The sequence below is a fragment of the Panicum virgatum genome, chromosome 3N, assembly GCF_016808335.1.
Source record: "Panicum virgatum strain AP13 chromosome 3N, P.virgatum_v5, whole genome shotgun sequence".
Taxonomy (NCBI): Eukaryota; Viridiplantae; Streptophyta; class Magnoliopsida; order Poales; family Poaceae; genus Panicum; species Panicum virgatum.
Window position 1 is genome coordinate 63,705,796 of NC_053147.1, and position 22,399 is coordinate 63,728,194.

General features: G+C 43.4%; 1 protein-coding gene and 1 long non-coding RNA gene across 3 annotated transcripts in view; one reads left to right on the plus strand and one right to left on the minus strand.

Annotated features, from left to right (window-relative positions):
* Positions 1–20,174: 20,174 nt before the first annotated feature.
* LOC120666602 lies at positions 20,175–21,422 on the minus strand. The gene is made up of 2 exons (XR_005671795.1): positions 20,805–21,422; positions 20,175–20,467 (listed from the first exon to the last, which is right to left on the minus strand). It is a non-coding gene; the product is annotated as an uncharacterized LOC120666602 (long non-coding RNA).
* Positions 20,256–22,399, plus strand: part of LOC120666600 — a 32,308-nt gene continuing 30,164 nt past the window's right edge. The window contains exon 1 of one of the 2 annotated variants that reach the window (XM_039946473.1): positions 20,256–20,495. In XM_039946473.1, the coding sequence (XP_039802407.1) occupies positions 20,268–20,495 (228 nt within the window). In that variant the 5' untranslated portion in view covers positions 20,256–20,267. Of the gene's footprint in view, positions 20,501–22,399 lie in introns of both variants that reach the window. The other variant, XM_039946474.1, reaches the window with a different exon arrangement.

Below are 22,399 nucleotides of genomic sequence, written 5' to 3' on the forward strand. Positions count from 1 at the left end.
ATCATCATCGGATAAATCGTTTCCTTGCAATATCCCTTGTGCTATTCCCATTGACAAGGTAGATGCGTCTACCTCTTGTGATCTAACCCCTTGCAATGAGAATGTGATTGTAGAAACATGTGATGATCTCATTGCTAAGGAAAATGATGAGCTCAAACAAGAGGTAGAAAGGCTAATGGTAGACTTGAGGCGGCTCAAAGGAAAATACACTCAAGAGCAAGTCCAACCTTCTCAAGATAACACCTCCGCGGGCGTGAAGAAGCTTGAGAAGGGAGAAACCGTGACTTGCTTCAAGTGTCACAAAGAAGGCCACAAGTCCTACCAATGCAAGGAGAAAGAGGGCAAAGCAAAGGGCAAAGAAAATAGCAAGCCCAAGAACTTGAACAAGAACAAGAAGGCTAAGGAGATCAAGAAAAACACATCTCCATACTTGAAGGCTTCATACATATACACCAAGCCCACCCACAAGAACAAGCAAAAGAGCAACCACTACATACTTAAAAAGAAGAATGGTAAGGTGGTGGCTCATGTCAAAGGGTGGAGAACATATGGATGGAACCGACCTATTTGGGTGCCCAAGGATATTATTCATACCATGGATGGCTCTCAAAAGGTTTGGGTTCCTAAGACTTAAGCACCAAACAAGTGCTTCGGGGAATTTGGAGGCTTGGCAAAGTTTGGGGTGTATGAGTAGGGATGCATCATGCAAAGTTAAGCTAGAGCCAAGTTATGGATTAAAAGATTAGTGACCCAAGTTCCCCTCCCCTTAATATATGGTAATGGTAGCTAGAATTCAATTCAAGCATCATGTAGCGCCATTGCTTTTTGCTAGGTTGTTTGCATCGCATCACCTAGTGTTATATATGGTGGGTTGCTTGTGCCATGACTCTAACCCATGAGCAACCTACATGGTTTGATAAGTGTGTAGAAAGCTACACAAGGTTACCTTTCATGGTACATGGACTTCATGAGGTATGTCTTTCATATGTGTACCATGAGCACAAGCTATGGGGTAAACTTCCTAATTGTGTCAAAATCAATGTGTATACATTTGCTTGGTGATTCAAACACTAAATGCACACTTTTAGGGGGAGTTAACTTTATAGCTTGTGATTTTGAGACTAACATGTTTTCTAGTTTATCTTTTGTAGTCTCACGTAGAGTTAACACTCTAAGAGAATGTTTCTCACGATCAATGTGAACAAATAACTCTCTAAGAGTGGTTAAATAAATTGTGCTTTCATGCATATTGAGCCATGCTCTATTGAACTTAAATGATCATATCTAAGTTCATAGGCTATGTGCTCATACATTTGCTCAACCTTGGTGTACCAAGTGCTTTTCTTCAAAAAGACTTACAAGTGGTATCTTGTGCAAATCACTTTCAATTGGTACATGCAAGGTAAACAAAAGTAAACCCCCGGAGGTATGCAAGGTTCTAAACTAATTAAATTGGTATCATTGTCATATCCTATTTACTTTAGAGCTACCTCCGTGTATGATATGATCTAAGCTTTCTAGTTATTACTTTTAGTTGTGCACTTGATTTTCACATTATCATTTTGTGCACAATACTTATGGAAAGCTTAGCTCATGTCATGCTAGTTTCGTGATTTTGTGATCCACCATAGTAAATTTTCAATTGGTATCTTCATTGATATCATACTTTTGGATCATGAGTCATGGAACTAACTCCCTAAGCTACTAATCTTCTCTTAAGCTATATTGTTTTTGCAAGACCTTTGTTGGAGCAAGACCTTTTAGGTGATTTGATTCCAAAGGGGGAGAAATGTGGATCAAAGCAAGGTATTTTCTCAAAGAGGAGAAGCATATCCCAAAAGGGGAGAAATACCTAAGTGAATCAAGTCATGAGGGAGAAGTAGCAACATAGGGGGAGGTTCAAAGGGGGAATCATGGTTTTAGGGGGAGGCCAAGTCGTCATTGGATGGTGGTAAACATCCAAGCAAGCGTAAGCGGTTTTCAATTAATTTCAATTGGTATCAAGTTGTTAAATTTGTCAATTTTGTGCAAATTATGCTTGCTTTGATTGTGTTGTCATCAATCACCAAAAAGGGGGAGATTGTAACGAACATGGCACCATTGATGCCATTTCGAGTGATTTTGGTGATCGAATGACAACACAACACTTGGACTAATATGATTGTTAAGATGATCATTCTCAGGCTTTTAGGTTCAAGTGATGACAAAGAGAAAGAGAAGATAGGCGTAGCAAGAACCGACGCCTTGATACTTTGGTGCAGAAGGGAATCGAAGCCAAGTCAGCCTATAGGCACCGGTTGAACCGACAGTCCAAAATAGGGCATCGGTGCAATGGCCGTCCTTTGTACCAGAGACGATGTCAAGTGCCCAGAAGAAGTTTCTTCAGCACCGGTTCAACCGACGGTGCATCGGTGCATACCACCGGTGTAATGACGTCAGCATCCAGAAGAAGTTTCTTCAGCACCGGTTCAACCGACGGTGCATCGGTGCATACCACCGGTGTAATGACGTCAGCATCCAGGAGAAGATTCTTTCAGCACCGGTTGAACCGGTGAGGCATCGGTGCATTGCATCGGTTCAACCGGTGGTCTCTGCGTCAGCTGTCAGGACTTCAACGGCTACTTCATGTTGTGAGTGACCGGATGAACCGACGCTACCCTGCCAAGAGGCATCGGTTCTTCCGGTGGTAGCAGATTTTCAGCTGACCGTTGGAGCAACGGCTACAAGACTTGGTGGCCTATATATACGCCTCACCCCGGCCATTTGAAGTGTGCTGGAGTTGCTGAACATCCCAAACACACCCAAGAACATCTCCAACCACCATAGAGCTTCATTGTACATCATATAGGCTTAAGCACACTTGTGAGAGTGCTTAGTGCTTGTTATAGGGATTAGTTCTTGCGAGAGCTCCCTTGAGAGAAGTCTTGCTGCGGCAAGCAACTTGTGATCCGTCGTGTGACCCTCTGTCTTGGTGTGGAGTGGCAACGACACTTTGTGCGGGGGAAGAGGAGGCCCCCTCCTTGGTGGAGAAGCTCCGTAGTGGATTTCGGCCGGGTGACCGAGAGAGACGGTGGCGGTGCACGAGACTCGGTGTCTTGTGGGCACTTGCCTTTGCTTGCCGGCATCGCCATTGGTGGCGTAGTGCAAGACGGTGATCGGAAGAGCCTCGGTGTCCCGTGGACGTAGGCGTTTATGCCGAACCACGTTACATGACCGTGTCTACTCGGGAGTTTGCATCTCTCTTGCACTTACCTCTTTACTTACCGCATTACGTTTCCGCACTTACTCTACCTTGCATTCCTTTACTTTCCTAGTTAGTTTGATTAGGATTAGCTAGGTTGCAAGTCTTTTTAGGGGTAAGTAGAGAGTAGCATAGATAAACCTTAGTCATAACTAGCATGCGTAGGACGTGTTAGGTTTATCTTATGCAAGTAGTTTGAGCCCTAGGTTAAAAAGCGATTAGCGACCCTATTCACCCCCTCCCCCTCTAGGGTCGGACACCCCGGTGATCCTTACACATGTCCAGCAAGCCAAAGAAGGAGATAAACAAGCAAAAGTATCATGAGTCTAAGCGACACATAGTTCTGTCAGGGAAGAGAAACATCATTGGAGTGGAGGACAAGACAGACTTGTCAGAAGAATATAATAACTTTGTTGCCATTCCACCTTTCGAAGTAAATGCTGATCCATGCATCCTGCTAGCCAATGATGATGCTCCATACTTGCGCCGTGATCATAATCAAGGGACATTTGTTAAGAGAAAGTCTGTTACCGCTAATCTTTCATGTACTTGAATTAATTTCTATTATTATATACAAAAGTAATGACAATTCGAATACTTTTATTATATATGTATTGTACCATTATCCTTTATGTGTTATATATATATATATCATTTTTTATAATTTTCACTTAATTATCAGACTCAAGTATAATTTTCATACAATAATATGGATTACTCAACTAATTTTATTTATTTCATGAAATTACATTCACATTAACACACTATACTCTCTCACTAACACACACAATCTCACTAACACACACACTATCTCTCAAACTCACACACTACTCATTAATATCATAAAATTACTTAATTTTATGTAAAATTCACTTTTTAAATGTTAATATCATGATAGAATCCACTTTCTGTCGAAAAGCAACAGTTTGAAAAAATTTGTTCACCTAATATATTTTTGCATGGTCAAAATAACAAATATAATTTCAAAAAAGTTAGATATTTCGTTGACCCAATCACTTGAATGAAAATTAATTATTTTTGTTGCGTGTATCAAGTTTATATAGAGATAAGAAAGTTTGTTCCATAATTTTTGGAATCATAATTTTATTAACTGAATTAACAAATGAAAGCTTATTTTAAAAGAGAAGTAAAAAGAAACAAAAATAAACATAAGATTTGGCGGGAATGAGAGAAAAATAGCCCCTTTTGTCCCGGGTGGTAGATCCACCAGGGACAAAAGGTGGGCCGCGGGCTGGGAATTTTCCCGGCCCGCCCAAAAACACCTTTTGTCCCGGGTGGAACCACGACCCGGGACAAAAGGCCATTTTGTCCCGGGTGGTGGCTTCACCTGGGACAAAAGGCCCCTTTTGTCCCAGGTGAAGCCACCACCCGGGACAAAAGGGCCTTTTGTCCCGGGTCGTGGCTACACCCGGGACAAAAGCCCCCCATATAACTTCTTCTTCCTCACCCCCTGTTCCCCCAACACTTCGCGATTTTCTTGATTTCTGCCGGCGCGCTGTCGTCCCGCTGCTCGATCCGACGCCTCCTTCTCGCCATCGTCATCGTCCCCGAGCGCCGCCATCCACTGCCGCTAGAGGACGCGCCGCTCGAGCTTCGCCGCCCCATCGCGCCGTCGTCCCCGAGCACTGCCCCCGTGCCGGCCCCGACCTCGCCCTCCACCCGCGCGCGCCACCCGAGCTCGCCGGCCCCGCGCCGTCATCCCGGACCCCGCCCTCGACCTCCACCCGCCGCCGGCCCCCCGCATCGAGCGACCTCCACCGCCGCCGGCCCGAGCTAGCCGGCCCCGACCTCGATGCCTGCCGTGCCGCCGCCCCCCCCCACCCTCGACCGCCGCCGTGCCGCCGCGACCTCGACCGCCGGTGCGCTGCACCCCTCGGCCGCCGCCCCAGCTCGCCGACCCGACGCACCACCGCCGACGCCGGCCGGCGCCCAAGGACGTAAGCACTTTGCTGACGTCAGCACTACTATGTGCTGACGTCAGCTTTTTTTTATTATGTTAGAAATAGTTGGAAATAGATAGGAGTTTGTAGAAAATAGTTGGAAAATCGTAGAATCATGAAAAATAGTTGGAAAATTTTATTTATTATATATTAAGTAGAATTGATTTATAGATATATTATTAGAATTCAATTATGGAAATATTATTAGAATTCAATTTTGGATATATTATTAGAATTCAATTTTGGATATATTATTAGCGACAAATTATGGATATATTATTAGAGAGAATTTAGAGAGAAATAGAGAAGGAAATATAGAATTAGAGAGAATTTCTATTATGATGTATTCATTATTTAATTATGTCATTCAAAGACTTTAATTTATCATGTATTTTTTTTATCTCATTCAAAGAGTTCAATTTATCATGTATTTATTCTTTAATTATGTCATTCAAATACTTTAATGTATCATGTACTGATTATTTAATTATGTCATTTATATTACTTCTCGAGCTCGCAAACTCGCGCTAACACACAATCGTTTCCGATAGTTTCCGATCGTTACCGATCCCGACCGAATCATTTCCGATAGTTTCCGATCGTTACCGATACCGACCGAATCATTTCCGATAGTTTCCGATCGTTACCGATATCGACCGAATCGTTTCCGATCGTTACCGATCTAAATATGTGGATTATTTAGAGAATTTTCTTAAGGGTTTTATTTGTATTCACATTTTAGTTATGATGGACCCGCGACACACAGACGCGGAAGACGAACAGTTCCTGTTGAATATGATCGCCGAAGGTCAAGGAGATGCCCCTGAACAAGCTGATGATGGCAGCAATACCGACAAATATTTGAATATGTCTGGTGATGGAATTGAGCCACCATCTATTCAGGATGACGCTGCTGGTGAACAAAGTGCTAATGTCATATCACAACTATACTTACTTGTATTGAAAATCATATTTTCATCTGAATCTATATGAATACTATGAATGCTTTTTTATAACCGTCTGGATCATCGTCGCAGCAGAAAAAGACGAAGCGAGGCCCGACAAAAAAACTGGAAGGGCGGTTCATTATAACGGAAGTTGGTCCAGATGGCGAACCGATCGCTCCAGAAGCTGCCGCCAAAAAATTCATAAGCCAATCCGGATGTATTGTCAAGGACCACATCCCGATCAGCTTCAGGCTATGGAAAGCTTCCAATCCAAGCGCGGAACGGGATGCGGTACCCGAAAGAGAAAAAAAATGGTGCTGGCGGGAGCTTAAGAAAAACTTCACAGTTCCAGCTGAATCCGAAGAGATATGCAAGCGGTGGACCCTGAGCAAGATGGCCGAACAGCTGCAATCATTCAAGAAAATTTTGACGAAGAAATATATCAAGACCGGGACCACGCCCGTGTTTACCGGCGAGCTCGAAAAGCTCAGGGGTCACTGGGATGCATTTGTGCAATACAAGTCTTCAGAGCATGGGTTTTAGAAGGTGCAGAAAGCCAAAGACAACGCCTCGAAGACAGTGTACCATGACACTCTAGGCCAAGGAGGCTGCAAGCTTGCAATACCTAAATGGGAGAAGATGGAGCAGGATCTGCTAGACAAAGGCATCCAATCTGCGACCATGAACTGGCCTGAAAGGTCAAGGATCTGGTTTTATGGTCACGGGGGAAGCTTGGACCCATTGACTGGGGCCTGCATCTATGGGCTAAACATCCAGCTAGTAGCCTAGAGACTACAGGAGGCCATACAAGCAGCGGCCGAGGGAACATTCCGGCCGGATAGAGAGAGGGACGAGCTGACTTACGCCCTTAGGAATCCAGAGCATCCGGGCCGCACAAGAGGCAAAGGCATGGTTCCGTGGAAGTATGGGTTCAGGGATTACATTGAATCATATAGAAGTCGGCAAAGAAGAAAGAATGATGAGCGAGAGCACTTGCAAAGGCTAGAGGAACGGCTCATGTCACACGATCAAAGATTGGAGGAAGAGGTTCAACGCCAAGTGGCCATAGCAATGAGCCAGCAACAGCAAGCGCAACCGGTGCCTCCAAAGCCTAATGTCGCAGCCGATCATCTGTCTCAGCGGAAAAGTAGCTGCGCTTCCACAGACCTTGCCGTCGAGCCAACGGGGATTCAGGCCGCAGTTGAAGCGACGGCCCCGCAGCGATTTCCAGTGGATGAGATCACCCAGCGGACACCTTGTGACCTGCAGACTGCCATTAAGAACTTAATGTTCACTGTTGCGTACGATACCGCCATGCCAACCCAACCAGGCGACGTGTACCACGGGCAGCAAATTCTGGCAGGATATACAAGAGTTGGCGTGGAGCAGGTGTGCCAGGGTTGGGAGACACTCGAGCTTGATATTCCTGGAGGCGATGGGGAGAGGACACTAGCAGAAGCCATTCATGGCTACATCCTATGGGATAAGCGCTACATTGTCCTAAAGTCGGATGATCGAACATCAAGACCGGCATCTCAGCATGCCTTTCCTAGGCCGTCATCTCCGCAAAACTCCCCAAGGGCAGCACTGTCTCGGTAAGGTTCACCGGCACATTCTCCATCACCATCATCTCATGCGCCAATGAGCACTCAAGTATCACCGTCGCCTCCATGGTCACCCCCTCCGCCGCTGGCAAAGAAGCAGAAACAGCCGCCGACAAAGAAGGTAGCTGCACCGACTAAGGAGCCTCCAAAGAAGAAGGAAAAGAAAAAAAACAAGGAGGCTCCTATTAAACCCTAGGACCTGAGTATTGAAGAATGCGATCGGAGGACTGCTGAAAGAGTTAAAGAGCACTTCAAGCAGAAGCCGAAGCCGGAGCCCGAGAAAGTGATAAATCCGGGGGATTTGAAATTTTTTAAAGGGAATGTGCGAAGCAAATAAGCGAAAATTCATTCCGAGAGATCCCCCTTCAGACTACGACCGCACAATTATCAAAACTACTGAGAAAAAGAAGAGACAATCAAAGTCGTCGTCGTCTGACGTTCCACAGCTCGGAGCCCTAAAGAAACAATCAATAGAGCCTCTCGTAGTGGGACAGACGACGCAACAACAAGACTTTGTTACATTTTTGAAAGAATCAAATCTGACGGCGGCTCAGATTGCAGGGGGAGAAGATATTCCAAAGGCCGATGTGGTCGTCAAATGGACGTATGAGCTGGGCAAATCTCTTGTACCCCCGAAGTAGTGTCCGTGCTTCCAACACAAATGTATAAGGTGCACCAGCACTACATGCGTGCGATGGTCGATTGTATCTTCATGCAGGGCGCAAAGATTAAATATGACGATTTCTCACGGGGGGAGGCCATTATATGGATAAACTGGGAAGAAGTTTGCCAACTATTCCATCAGGAGGACCTCGACATCTCTATGGTCGGGTTGTGAGTTCTGTAAGTATTTTACTCTCCTTATGTATTATTTTGCATGATCTCAACATACTGATCCCTTGATTTATTCGGTATCATGTAGAATGGAGATACAAACTTGCAGGAGAAAGGGATACTCTCACCTCGGCTTCATCGACCCAATTACTTGTAATTGGAGGCTTCTACGCGACAATTCCGATGAGATATTCCAAAACTTGTTCAAGTACATAAGCATTCATCACAACAAGCAAATGCTATTGTTTCCTTACAACTTTGCGTGAGTGATTTCTTCCGTCTAACTCTTTCTATTCTGTAATCGAATTGTTTAAACCTTAACTACCAAGAACTGCCTCCGTATAATCTTGCAGTGAATACTGGGTCCTAATTGTCATAATTCCCGAGAAGAGCCTACTTGTGGTTATGGACTCATTGAGGAGAAATCCAGAACAATACGAAGATCTTCTTAACATGATGAAAAAATAATTCTACCACTACTCCGTCGATAACCGATAATTTGAATCACTCTGTTACTTGACTATAATTGTTCTAATCATGCACAGGGTTTGGAAACAAGTCGCTAAAAATCATCCTGGCAAATTGGACATCGATAACCGATAATTCTACCACACACTTGGATGATTCGTTGCACATTTCATTAGTTTTATTATATATTCATGTAAATACCTGATAATTTCTTCTCTCTTAAAGTGTATGAGGTAGGAACAAGGCACTAATTTATGCGCATACTATGTATGCGTGAACATCTATGGTCTGGTAGGTCCTCCAAGGGCCTGGACAGATTGGGAGGAGGAAGTAAGTAAAAAACTCGTTAATGTTTGAACTCGTATTTGAATTAGTTGAAATTAATTATTCCTTTTTTCCATAGGTCGAGGAGATGCGCGATAAACTCATACCGGAGGAAAAGATTATGGCGATTCAAGAACAATTATCCGGATTTATTGTTGAGCAAGTCATCGATCCAAAAGACGAATTCTATTATGATGGACAATCTCACATTGACAATCACAGCAGATATGATAATACACGCGTATACGCATATATATGTAATTAAGAAGGAATATACTTATGTAAATATATATGTGTGTGTATGTATTATATTTCTATTTATGAGTATGTATGCATTATATATATAAGCACTCCAATAATATATGTGTATATATATTTATATAATATTGGTCCTAGACATTTTTCATATGTAAACGAATTCACACGTATAGATATGTATATACATATATATAAGTGAATTAATTTATATATAAAAACTATCTAGGACAAATATTATATAAGTAATTATATATATATGTGTGTGTTAGTGGAGATCATACACATTGAATTCCAATACATAAGTTTAATTGAAATGCAAAAGTATAATTGAAATAGAAAAAAATTGAGAAAAGAAAAACAGAAAAAAAGGGGACATTTTGTCCCGGTTAGGTAGCCTTTTGTCCCGGTTGCCAGATCCGGGACACCCTTTTTGTTCCGTTCTGGCGTTCCCGGTTGGGAAACCGAGACAATAAGGATTTTCCAACCAGGACAAATTAGTGTTTCTGTAGTGTAGTGTAGTAGTGCAATGACATTGACAGATCCGATGGCTGATCATATCAGCCAGTGCACATGCATACTAGTGGTCTACTACTGAACCTTTACATTTAATTTGCTAGCTACACGCGTTGGCAATTTCTGTTCCACCTATTTTGCTAGCTGGCTTACCTAGCTTCAGCCTTCGAGACTTGTGCTTACATCAATCACACCTCTTAATCGGCACCGTTATATACATGTTCCCAGAAGCTGAAATCTGAAGCTGAAATCTGAAGCTGAAACAACCACATGCAAAGTGTTCCCACCCCGTAAACGCAAAATAGTGCAAGTGAATCTTGCTAATTTGAAATACTAAATGAAGTCTATTTACAAAACTTTTTGCATGGTTGGGCTGTAAATCGCGAGACGAATCTAATGAGCCTACTTAATCTATGAGTTGCAACAGTGATGCTACAGTAACCATCCCGTTAATTATTGATTAATCATGGATTAATTAGCATCATTAGATTCGTCTCGCGATTTACAGTCCATCTGTGCAAAAAGTTTTGTAAATAGACTTCATTTAGTACTTCAAATTGAAAAGATTCCCACGCAAAATTTTTTTACGTTTACATGTAAAATCAACTAAACAGGGCCATCCCAGACCGCTATACCCACGGAGCGGGCCGGTGCCTGCCAGCCATCGAAGCCCAACCAATAAAGACAGACTAACTCAATGCGTCTGGTAGGTGAGAGATACTTACTCATCTTATATGTTAATAATGTTATATATGCTCCACCAATTTCCGACGTAGATTGGACTAAATAAAAATCTAGTACTAAGGATGGGAAGGATTGATTTTTTTAAGAATCAGAGAGCCATCGATCTGCACTGCTGAAAACACAGTAGCCTATATTTTTCAGACATCGCACACGCTTTCACCGAACCAAAATAAATCGGAAATTAAGCGGGGAATGCCAAATATGTGTAGCCTCAGCTTTCAAGAACCCAGCTAGCGGTTTCTCCAAAGCTACACGCACTAATTCATATAATCTCAGCGATTAGTAACCTTTTTTAATTTCATTTTTTTTTCCGAGAAATGAGAAAGACCCTAATGAGCTTTTTCTCTAAAAGCGCCCTTGAGGTTCTTAGCAGCATGGAACCAGCTATTGTGGCCGGCTAGCTGCTGCTGTACTTGCAAAAGCTGTATTGGGTGTGTTTAGTTCCACCAAAAAACCCCACAAAAACATCACTTTCCATCACATCTCCATCACATCGAAACATTAAATGTAGCAAATGACTCATGCATGGAGTACTAAATGTAGGTAAATAAAAAAACAAATTGCATAATTTTGATGTACGTTGCGAGACGAATCTTTTGAGCCTAATTAGGTCATGGTAGGACAATATCTACCACAAATAAACGAAACGTGCTACAGTGCGCTACAGTGCTTTTCACCCCGCTACAGTGTATTTCGTGGGAACTAAACACAGCCATTGCTTGCTTGCTTGAAAGCGAGGTAGTATGTACTGCGTGGCCGGTGCTGTTGCTCTGTTAGGGCATGCAGGCACGCACATATATGCATGAAGCCATGAGAGAGAGAGAGCGAGCGAGCTAGCTCAGGTGAGTGCATTCCATCCTCTCTCCTTTAGCTTTTCCATCCTCTCATCTCGCAAGCTAGCTGCAGCATGCACGGTAAGCTCGGGGAGCTCTCAGGACACTTCTCTAATGCAAGCCTAGTACTCCCTCCGTTCTAAATTATAAGTCACTCTAAAAATCTTGGAGAGTCAAAATTTTTAAAGTTTGACCAAATATATATAAAAAGATAATAACATTTATGATATCAATTAAGTATCATTAGATTTTTTTTGTTAGCTATAATTTTATAGTATACCTATTTGATATCATAAATCTTTATATTTCTCTCTATAAAGTTGATTAAACATTGAGATGATGACTCTCCAAAATTCTTGGAATGACTTATAATTTGAAACGGAGGGAGTAGGAGGTAGGTACAAGTATTCTTTTTCTGTTTGAAGGACCGGACAGTCGACCAGAGGGGGGTTGAATGTGAGCCGATAAAAATTCTCTGAGAGAACGAGGTCTATGTCCCAAAATCAACCCGACGCACCTCTATTCTAACCGCCAAGATGACACAAGCCAACACGTGACGAGTTCACCCTAGGAATGGTTAGAAAAAAGCTCGACGCAAAATGAACATGAGGATTAAGCAAACTGTCGAAAGCTTGACACAAGCGGAAGCACACGTGAAGCGATTCAGTCAAGCAAAGCTATCACAAAAACTTCACTTGACAAAGCATGCAGAGATGCAACGGTGATTAGCAGAACTCAAAATTAAGCGGAAGTATAGCTTAACAAAAGTCGATCAAGAGTCTCACCAAAAAGATTAGAGTTAAGTACTACAAAGGCACCTCTTAATTTAGCATGCAAGAAATTAATTCTATGGCAAAAGTTAACAGGCTACAGCTAAAACAACCCACGGGAACGCGATTAGGTTCATGATTAAAGCCTAGAACAATTCTAGCAAAATTAACGGAAAAAGAAAAGTCTAGTGAGGCAATAGATCGAGCACCTGGTAGGCAGTGTGAAACTGCAGCAGTTCAAATCAAAGGTTGTTGCTGATGTTTACCGTGAATCATCAAGAACCTGCAAAAACATTTCAGCATCTACCGTGGCTTGCGGGTGCTGCTTGCATGCGCGGGCTGCCAGCCGGTCCTCGGCAAAATCTTGAGCGCCGCCACCCTGCTGTGCAACTGCTGCTGCTAGCGCCTGCTTGCCTGCTGCTGCAAGGGCCGGCGCCCCCAGCGCTGCGGGCCAAGGCCAGCAGGCGCCTGCCGCTGCCTGCCCTGCTCAAGTGCCCAGCCGCCGCTCTGCCTTGCTGCAAGCCCCTCCGCTCCAAATTTCCTCTCTGCGCAAGAACAAAAGGAGGGGGGAAACCGCACACAAAAAATTGACAGCAAAATCAATCGGATCAAACCAAAAGCTCGGAGTGTACAAGGAGGGAAGGGCCTCCTTTCCAGAAATCAAAGATACAATTTCTTCATGTCTTGGTAGAAGAGAGGGGGAGGGGAGGAGATGGGACATAGACCTCGTTCTTCCGGAGAATTTTTATCGGCTCCCATTCACCTCCCTCTGCTCGCCTGTCTGGTCCTTCAATTGGTATTATGGTCCTTCAATTGGTATCAGAGCGACGAGAAGCACCCTTGCACATGAATCACTTTGGGCAACACCGGAAGAAGCAACAAGCTTATGAATAGCTATTGGAGAGCTATCCGAAGCACAAGTAGAAGTGCTAATATCGAAAGACTCGCAATCAGCTGAAGAAGCCAACTCCGATTGGGAAGAAGCAATTTTAGGAACACCAACATCGGAGTGAGAAGGATTACGAGAGTCAAAAGACTTAGCACTCAAACTCTTGCATCTTGTGATCAAAATCTCATTTTCATGTTTAAGGGGATCACAAGAACCACATGAATCATTTCTCAAATTATTTGTTTCCTTTTCAATGCACTTAGCATAATTGGTTCGCAAGAGTTCGATTTCTTTCACAAGGTTGGCACTCATCTCATTGTGCTCAACCAACTTGACGCTCATATCATCGCGCACTTGCTTCAAAGCCAAAGCTTCATTTTCTAAATCAATGCATGATGTGCATATAAGATCACAGGAACAATCATCAACATTCACATCAAGCAAAGTATCATGAATATCACAAAGAAGTAAGGCAAGCATCATCATCAAGAACCAAAGAGCACATGCCACAAGACATAGATTTCAATTTACAAATTTCATCCCTAGCTTGCTCAAGTTGTCCTACACATGTGGTGTGAGTCAATTTTAGTTCATTAATTTCAGCAATCAAAGACTCACAAGAGCCACATGGCAAAGAAGCATTTGACTTCAACAAAGCAATCTCATTCCTAGCCATATCAAAATCATTATGCAACACATCACAAGAATTGCATGGCATAGAAGCATTGAATTTCAACAATTCATTTTCAGATTGCAAACAATTAAGAGAAGAATTCAAATCATCATTTTTCTTAGTCAAGGCATCACAAGAATTGCAAGAATTTAGAGCGCAAGATTTCCAATAAGCAATTCCAGATTTCAATCTAACAATGGAGCATTTCATCTTCTCATTTTTCCTACGCAAAGCATCACAAAGCTCTATGTTTCTCATGTTTTTCTCATTGCTATCATTAGATCGATTGCATAGAAACAAAATGTATTTGGCAAGCGTACCTTGGCTTTTCTCTTTCAGCCTGTGATAAAATTCCCGCATCATCATCTTGTCGTCCTCGTAGTCCTCAAGAAGATTCATCACAATCTCCACTTCTGGATCCTTTTTAAGCTCGACCTCCTTCCACCTGAGGACAAAGTCAAACCACTGGAAGAGCTTGGTGCCATAGCTCAAAGCACCAGTTAGAGTTAGTGCAAAAACGAGCTCAAATCACAAAAAACGAATCTGCAAGCAAAAACACCTTCTCCGTGGTCGCCTCGTGGATCACATACACCGGTTAAGGCAAAAAAGTGATCCCAACTGGCTCTGATACCAATTGAAGGACCGGACAGGCGACCAGAGGGGACTTTGGTTTAGCAATATGAGTTCCAAAGGAGTGAGAAACACCTTTGCCAAGAAAGATGAGCATACCATTGAGTTTTGCTTTCGCCGTGTCAAACACAAGCGACATGTGCGTGCCAAAGCTTTTAGAAAGCCACGTAGCCTTTCCAATGGCACGTGTGATTCTAAATTGTGCACCAAGTTGAAAGTTGATGCCACTGGTTTTAAGTCCCAAGGGACTTCTCACTTTAAAGAGAATGGTGATTCGTCCTTTCGGACTGTGCCTCGAGATAGGCCTCTGTACCATTGCTCTTTTTGTGAGAAAGATGGGCACCAAGAGAGGTTTTGCTATCGCCGTGCAAGACGCATGCGGCGAGCTCGTGCTTCTAGGCCTTCGGTTGTTCATAGCCCATCTCATGGCATGAACACTTGTGAGCCTAAGAAGCCGCATTCTTTTGATGGATTTTATGACTCCTTTCCTAGTGGGTTTAGTCGTGTTCATGGACATGCTTCTAGTGCCTCTCGTATCGGTCCACGACATGCTTTTCATAGTGCTTTTGTTGGTTCTTCTCATAACCCGTTGGGAGGTCATTGCCTTTTCACTGGAGATTGCACTCGTTCTTCTTCTCGAGTTGCTTCTTCTCGGCAAACCTTTAAGGGTGATCTGAAAGCCTCTCATTTGAATCAACATTTGTATCATGCTAACCCACGTGATAAGTTGCGTGCCTTTGTTACTCGTGTGACCAAGTCTTGGGTTCCCAAGTCCATGCTTGCTAACCCTTCGGAATCTAGGACTCAGGCTTGTTTGTCCTCTGATGTGTAGGTACGGGGACGCGGGATGGAGAACGTGTGCTTGAAGGACTCGATCTTTTGCTTGGTGTGATCAAGACTTAATGATTCTCCACACCGCTTGGATGGCCCTCCAGAGGCCTTTGTACACTTTGCTTTGTGAGCTTTTCTCTTGTACACTCTTGTGCTCACTTGTACTATTTGCTTGTTTTGCTTTTGTATCATGCTGTAAATATACCCTGGTAGGCTAGTCACCTTTTCTTGTTAGCATGTGTAATCCTGTCTTATATCTTGTCATGTTAGCTTTGTGATATATCTTGGTGGACTAGTCACTTTTCTTGTTAGTGTGTGATCCACATGAACAACATGCCATGATCTCATATTTGCTTCATTTTGTGAAAATGATATGGTGTTCATTTGATATGATTTTGTGGGTCTTTTTGCTTTGTGGCTAGTTGACATGTTTGCGAGCCCATACTTTTATCGATTTAATTGGTTTCATGCTGCAATGCTTTAATCCCTCTCATATGATATCTTCATGACATTGTTTTAGCATGAATTGAGTTTTAACTTGTTTTTGGGCTTGTCATGTCTTCGAGTTGCATTTTTGCTCTTTGTTTGAGTTCTCCCTCTCTTGTAATTGATTTTGGAGTATTTCATTTGGTTTTTGTGTAACTTCTTTTCCTAGCTTTGTTTTTACTAGCTGTCTTCGGTTGAGGGGGAGTTCAGCTTCGTTTGAGGGGGAGTTTGGGCTAAGGATTTGTGTTGGATTTGATATCCATTTTCAATCTCTTAATTGGTATCCATTTTGGTCCTTCACTGTTTTCCAAGAAAAAGAAGGCACAATTTAAATTTCGACAAACTAACCTTATCCTTGTTACAATCATCGACCATGGCTGCTGCACAAGCATCAAGAACTAGCATGCACGGCTGTCGCCTGCCGGGGCTGCTACCGCCGATATATCGATCGGGATGCATGCATGCATGCACATGCATGTCTAGTGTGCGCAGGAGACCGAGAGGGTCAGGCCAGTCAGGGTGGTGTGGTGCAGTGGTGGCAGCAGCAGCAGCTTACACAGCTGGCCATGCATGCAAGGCTGAGCAGTGTGACGAGCTCAGGGCCCCACATCTCAGTCTCTCAGGAGACATACTACTTGACCATGACCAGGACCCTATCCATGCCACGTCACGCCAGCCGCGGCCTGCTCGATCGAGTGCCGACAAAGCGGCCGGCTACCCGTTTCTTCTCTCTCTTTTGGGTTAGCGCAAAAAAAAATCCTTGCGTAAAGAGAGTAACTAAAGACGGTGATTGGACTTGCGGCCCATCTAGATACCATATAAAGATGATTGGAGTATAGAGCAAGGCCATCGTGGCCACGCGGATTACAATAAGCCCAGCCCGTCAAACTTCCTACATGGGGCGGATGCGCAAAGCAGGACCCGTTAGCTCGGACTGAAGCTCTCTAAATCGTTAGCTCCCAAGTCCAACTGGGCTGGATTCGACTCGGGCTGCTGAGCTGAGCGTGGACGACTGACTTCTTCTTCTTTCTCAAGTGGAAAAAATCCTTTTTGCCTCTCTCAACTTTGGGCTAAATCTGCTTTTCCTCCTATATAACAAAACCGTCCGTCCAGCCTTCTCAGACTCACAAAACCGTTCACATAACCTCACTGAGCGGTTTAAGGGTGAGGTGACAACGGTTTTTTTCTTTTCTTTTTTATTTTGACAAAATCTTTGAAAAATCACAGTAAATCACAAAAAATATAAAGAGAAAATCCAATTTTGTTGAACTCCACATTAATAATCTACGCATTGAACATATTATATAATATACTTTACTATAATTTTTTTCTACAATTTTAGATATATGTTTTTCTGTAATTAATTTATATCTACAGTTTCCATTATCCAATTATGGTGAAATTTTTATGGTAGGATAATCATTGTATGATTGAGCTATTGTACAAATTTTTTAATTATGGGATATGTTTGACTGAGTTATAGATTTATCTATATAAATCTACATAAATCTAGACCAAAGATAAACCTAGATAAATCAATAACTCAGTCATACATGATCCGATAATCATAAATTTTTTATTACATCTCAATTATATAATGATTAAATCACCATAAAAAATTCATCGTAATTGGGCGACGAAGACTATAACTATAAATTAATTAAAGAAAAATATATATCTAAATTTACAATAAAACATTTGTACTAAATTATACCATATAATATGTTCAATACGTAGATCTGCTTATGTGGAGTTCAACAAAATTGGATTTTTCTTTTTATGATTTTTTTGATTTATTGTGATTTTTCAAAGATTTAGTCAAAAGAAAAAATAAAAGAAAAAGAGAAAACCCGCTGCCACCTCACCCTCAAACCGCTCAGGGATGTTATGTGAACAGTTTTGTGAGTCTGAGAAGGCTGGACGAACGGGGTTTTGTTGTCCAAAGAGAAAAAGCAAATTCGACCCAAAGTTGAGGGAGGAAAAGCAATCTCCGTCGGGCCGGATCCATAGCTGCGCTAAGCCCGACGATGTAAATGGGCCGAAGCCCAAAACTACATCACAAAGGGCCATGTCGCGAAGAGCTTGTTACAAAAGGATGGATGAGCTGGCCTTCCCACAACTCGTCGCGCATTCAGTCCCTCTCACCATTCCACCTCCTCTTAAGGGCTTGTTCGTTTGTCATGGATTTAATCCAGGGAGGGAACCAATCCAGGGACGGATTGGGTGGTTCCTCCCGTGCCATTCAATCCATACCTGGATTAATTCCATCCCAATCCTGTTATCAAATTAACACAGAAACAGGAACAACTGTATGACTACCAACAATGAACCCCTGGTTCCACCAAAAAAAAAACAATGAACCCCTGGTACATTTCAGTCAATTTAACAGGAGACAAACATATCAGGTTGAGATAATAGGTTGGCTTGCAAGTTAATAGCTTTCTCATAACATGCTATAGCCAATCTGGCCAAGTTCACATCCAGGGAAAACAAAACTTCACTTCAGTGCTTAGGGTAGAACAAAACCTAACCATAATTATGACAAACTAGGCCACTCATAGTTCAGAACAGTAAAAGAAATGTAAATAAATGTTTACTTCTTCGCATCACCAGCTAAGGAGAACCAAAACACCAACACAATCGTCAGGGCCAACATACAGAATCTCAAAGCTAGTGCAGTTCCATATGCCCTCTGGAATGGTTCCTGAGAGCGGCAGGGGAGGGGCGGCCGGCCAAGCAGGGAGGGGCCGCTAGGGAGCCGCAGGGACGGGCCACCGGAGAGCCGCCGGTGACCTGTGTGCCGTCGTCGCCCTTATGTTCGTAGGGGTGGGAGGGTGTCGCGGGTGTGAGAGAAAGGAAAAGAATCGAATCGGTACCATAACTAGTGGTAATGGATAAATTTTGCGAACTTACCGATGCCACATCCAGTCAAAGCACGTCCTAGGCTGCTGCGAGCTGTTGCGAGATTTTCAAATTTCAACTAGGCAGAAACATCTTTCTTCGGTAGAAGGTGGGAGGGTTTGCTCCCTTTGGTTTGGCTTCTAGCTTTTTTTTTTAAGCCAAAGCCCCTAAAAGCCAAACTAAACGGAGCATAATTAAATCAAGCGCTGAGGAAGACCGATGACCTTTGCGCCCTATGCCCTACCACTCCCCATCGATTTCGGCCGGTTGCACCATCAACAAGTCGACCGAGGATGAGATCAGAGGTTTCCATTTTGTGCTCGTTAAGAACTAGGAAACACAACTTCCTCGCAGCAACAAGTTGGGCACAATTTCAATCGGTTTCAGATTCGTGGATAGCGGTGGGAAGTACTCGAGACTCGAGAAGCACCAGCCCGTGCAATTCATTCGATGTTACTCCTTGTGGCTTGGAACATTTGGCTTGCGAGAATTTTCAGGAGAAAACACTCCGATGCAACTTTTTTAATTGCGAATATCAAAGATCAAGCGAGAACGTGGTGCATGCAGCATGCCTGGTGCAAAAGATCTGAGAGATTGTTCCGGGAGAGTAGTTCTTGTGGAATATATTTTTTATTACTTTTTTTCCTCCCTACTATAATATAATTTTGTTCAGTTTGAACTCTTCTCCTCAATCAGTACATGCCGGACAGCAATGTTGTTGGCAGGTTTCGAAAAAAGAAACAACCAGCAAACCCTAGGAATGATAAGATCGAGACGATAAGAACGATCTCATGCGGTGGACTATATGGATGGGTTAGGTCTATGGACATGGGTCCTACTTGCAAGAGGGTTATGAGATACGGGAATGATTTGTATAGCCAACTAATTCATAATTAATAAGTATTAATATTTTTATCATTTACTTAGTTTATCTTATTTTTTAAAAAAAGAACATAGGAAAGGTGAAGCTCGTTTACTATTCATTTACTGTATATTCATGTTCCTATATTGTTAAAATTTCTGTATTTTTCCATTCATCTATTTTCACCTCAGCTTACATTTCTATTCCTTTGTTTTTTTCTCTTTCCTATGGTTATAGTCCAAACAGGACCTTAATCATCATTATATGAGCTGTAGCTTTAATATATGGTAGTAAAATTTTATGAACGACAATTGTTAGACCAATCTTAGTGGGTAGTGTTATCGCACATTTACTGAGATTGTGAACTAGGTAACCGATCCAGAGAAGTGTAATACTCTTCTCACATCTCATGATACTCCTCTTTCTTTTTCTTCTATCATATTGGCAAATTTAATATTCATAACACTCCTATTAAATTTGATCTTAACTGAGCCCACCATGCCGAACGGCGTCCGTCCAGGTCAAGTCCACTCCTCCGGTCCTCACGTACCTTCCGGTGCATTTTTTATGAACATTGGACCTGATCTACAAATCCGTGGTGACGACTTCCGCGTCTTCTCAAGTTCAGAGGCATCATTCTATTATTGCAGCCGGAGTAGGAGCACCAGCAGCGCCGGCGGCAGCCTTCGTCTCCCAACCTCAAATTCATCATACATATCAATTCAAGTAAGGTAATATTCTCCACTCTGGATACGCACGCTGAATTTCTCAACTTAGCTAAATTTTGGTTTCAATTTTACAATTAATTTGGGATGAGGCCTTCCACTAACCTTTTTTCTTCAAGTTTTTGGGGGTAAAAGGACAATCCCTAAGATAACAAAACTAGTTCAAAATTCTCAAGAAATCATGCGTGAATTTTCACGTACAGCTGCAGCTACTCATGAGAATAAACACATAAATCAATCACCCCCATGGCACACCAGCCCCAAAAATCCAGCCCTTAAAAAAGAGAGAGCGAAGGTGAGAGATCGAGACCTCACGAGAGAGGGTGAGAGGGGCCGGCGAGCGCGTCGCGGCCTGTGTCGATGGCGACCAGACTCCACATAGTTACCGTGCATCGGGGAGAAGCTGTAGATCGAAGAGCGAGGTCAGCAGTGAGAGGCGCCAGGGGAGCCGATGAGAATTGGGATCTGCCAGCCATCATATCGAAGTAGAGATGGCAGCCATGGAGGGATGAATAGGACAATCAATTCCGTGGCTGGGTACGGATCGGAGACGGGGGGGAGTTGAGCAGCCAAGTTGTAGGCTTGTAGCGCTCAGGGCAAGGCAACAAGGGAAGCAACCACCCAGCCGGATGAGGACACCGCGAGAGGTTGTACTGCCAGACTGGTAAAGGAGAGAGGCGGCGGCTGGCGAATCATGCATTTTTTTTTCATTTTCTTTTTCTAGGCGAGGTTATTAGAGGACCCCGTTGACAACAAAAGGAAGCGCAATTGCCGCGGTCTGCTTACTTAGCCAACGAAGAACAAACAGGCAAAAGAGACCCCCTTATGCATGCAAATAGGTTGTCTTTAGGTCATCCATTTGTAGATGCACCTAAAGGTCATCTATTTGTAGCCCTAGGCCCAATGTTATAAGGATACCTTTGCAAAAAACGTGAAGAGACACTAGCCGGTTGGATGCGGACGTCTCAGCTAATCCTATTCCCAATGCAAATTTTCATGGAATTTTATTTTCATTAATTAGCATACCACATAGAATTTTTTGATGATATGGTATCAAATTTAAGAAGAGAGAGAGAAAATCAGTTTCATCCAGATGAAACTATGTGTTTATGGATACCAACTCTTGTTGAGTCATTAAGTTAAATGCTATTTTGAGCCTATGAAACCACACTATAAAATTATGCATTGTAGATGTAGTTTCAAACACTATTTTATTTCTTTATTACTTATGTGGCTACTTTGGAAACATCAATACTGAACACTCCACTAGGATTAGCCTAATCCTATATAAAGAGGGATCTCGTGATTCCTGAGCCATCCTGAGGTGCAAAGGGGTATGGCTGGGCAGAATACACGAAACCCGAACCCCGAACCCAAGAAATCCGAGCCCGAACCCGAAAAACCCGAGCCCGAAAAACCTGAACATTAATTCGGGTTCCAACTTACGGTACCCGAAATTATTATGTGTAATTCGGGTTTCAAACCACGGTACCCGAATTACCCGAAATACCCGAATTGCAGCCCAACTCAAATATTTTCACCTAGCCCAGCCCACTACGAGCCCACCAAACCTTCAATCCTAGCTGCACACCCCCCAGCGCCTGGCACCCCACTGCCCCAGCACACCCCCTCTCCCCCAGCCGCCAACGCCAGCCCTCCACACTCCAGTACTCCACGCGACCACGCCGCTCCCCAGCAGCCACCGGCCACCGCGGCACCGGCCAGCCACCGCGGCACTGCCCCCAGTAGCGCGACTCCAACGGCCACCGCGACTCCCACACGCCACCAGCCAGCCACATCTCTCCGTCTCGCTCTCGCTCTCTCTCAAATCCTCTCCATCTCTCCGTCGGAGCGGGAGGCCGAGCTCGAGTCTGCACCGCCGTCCGCCGGATCCGCCTCCTCCAC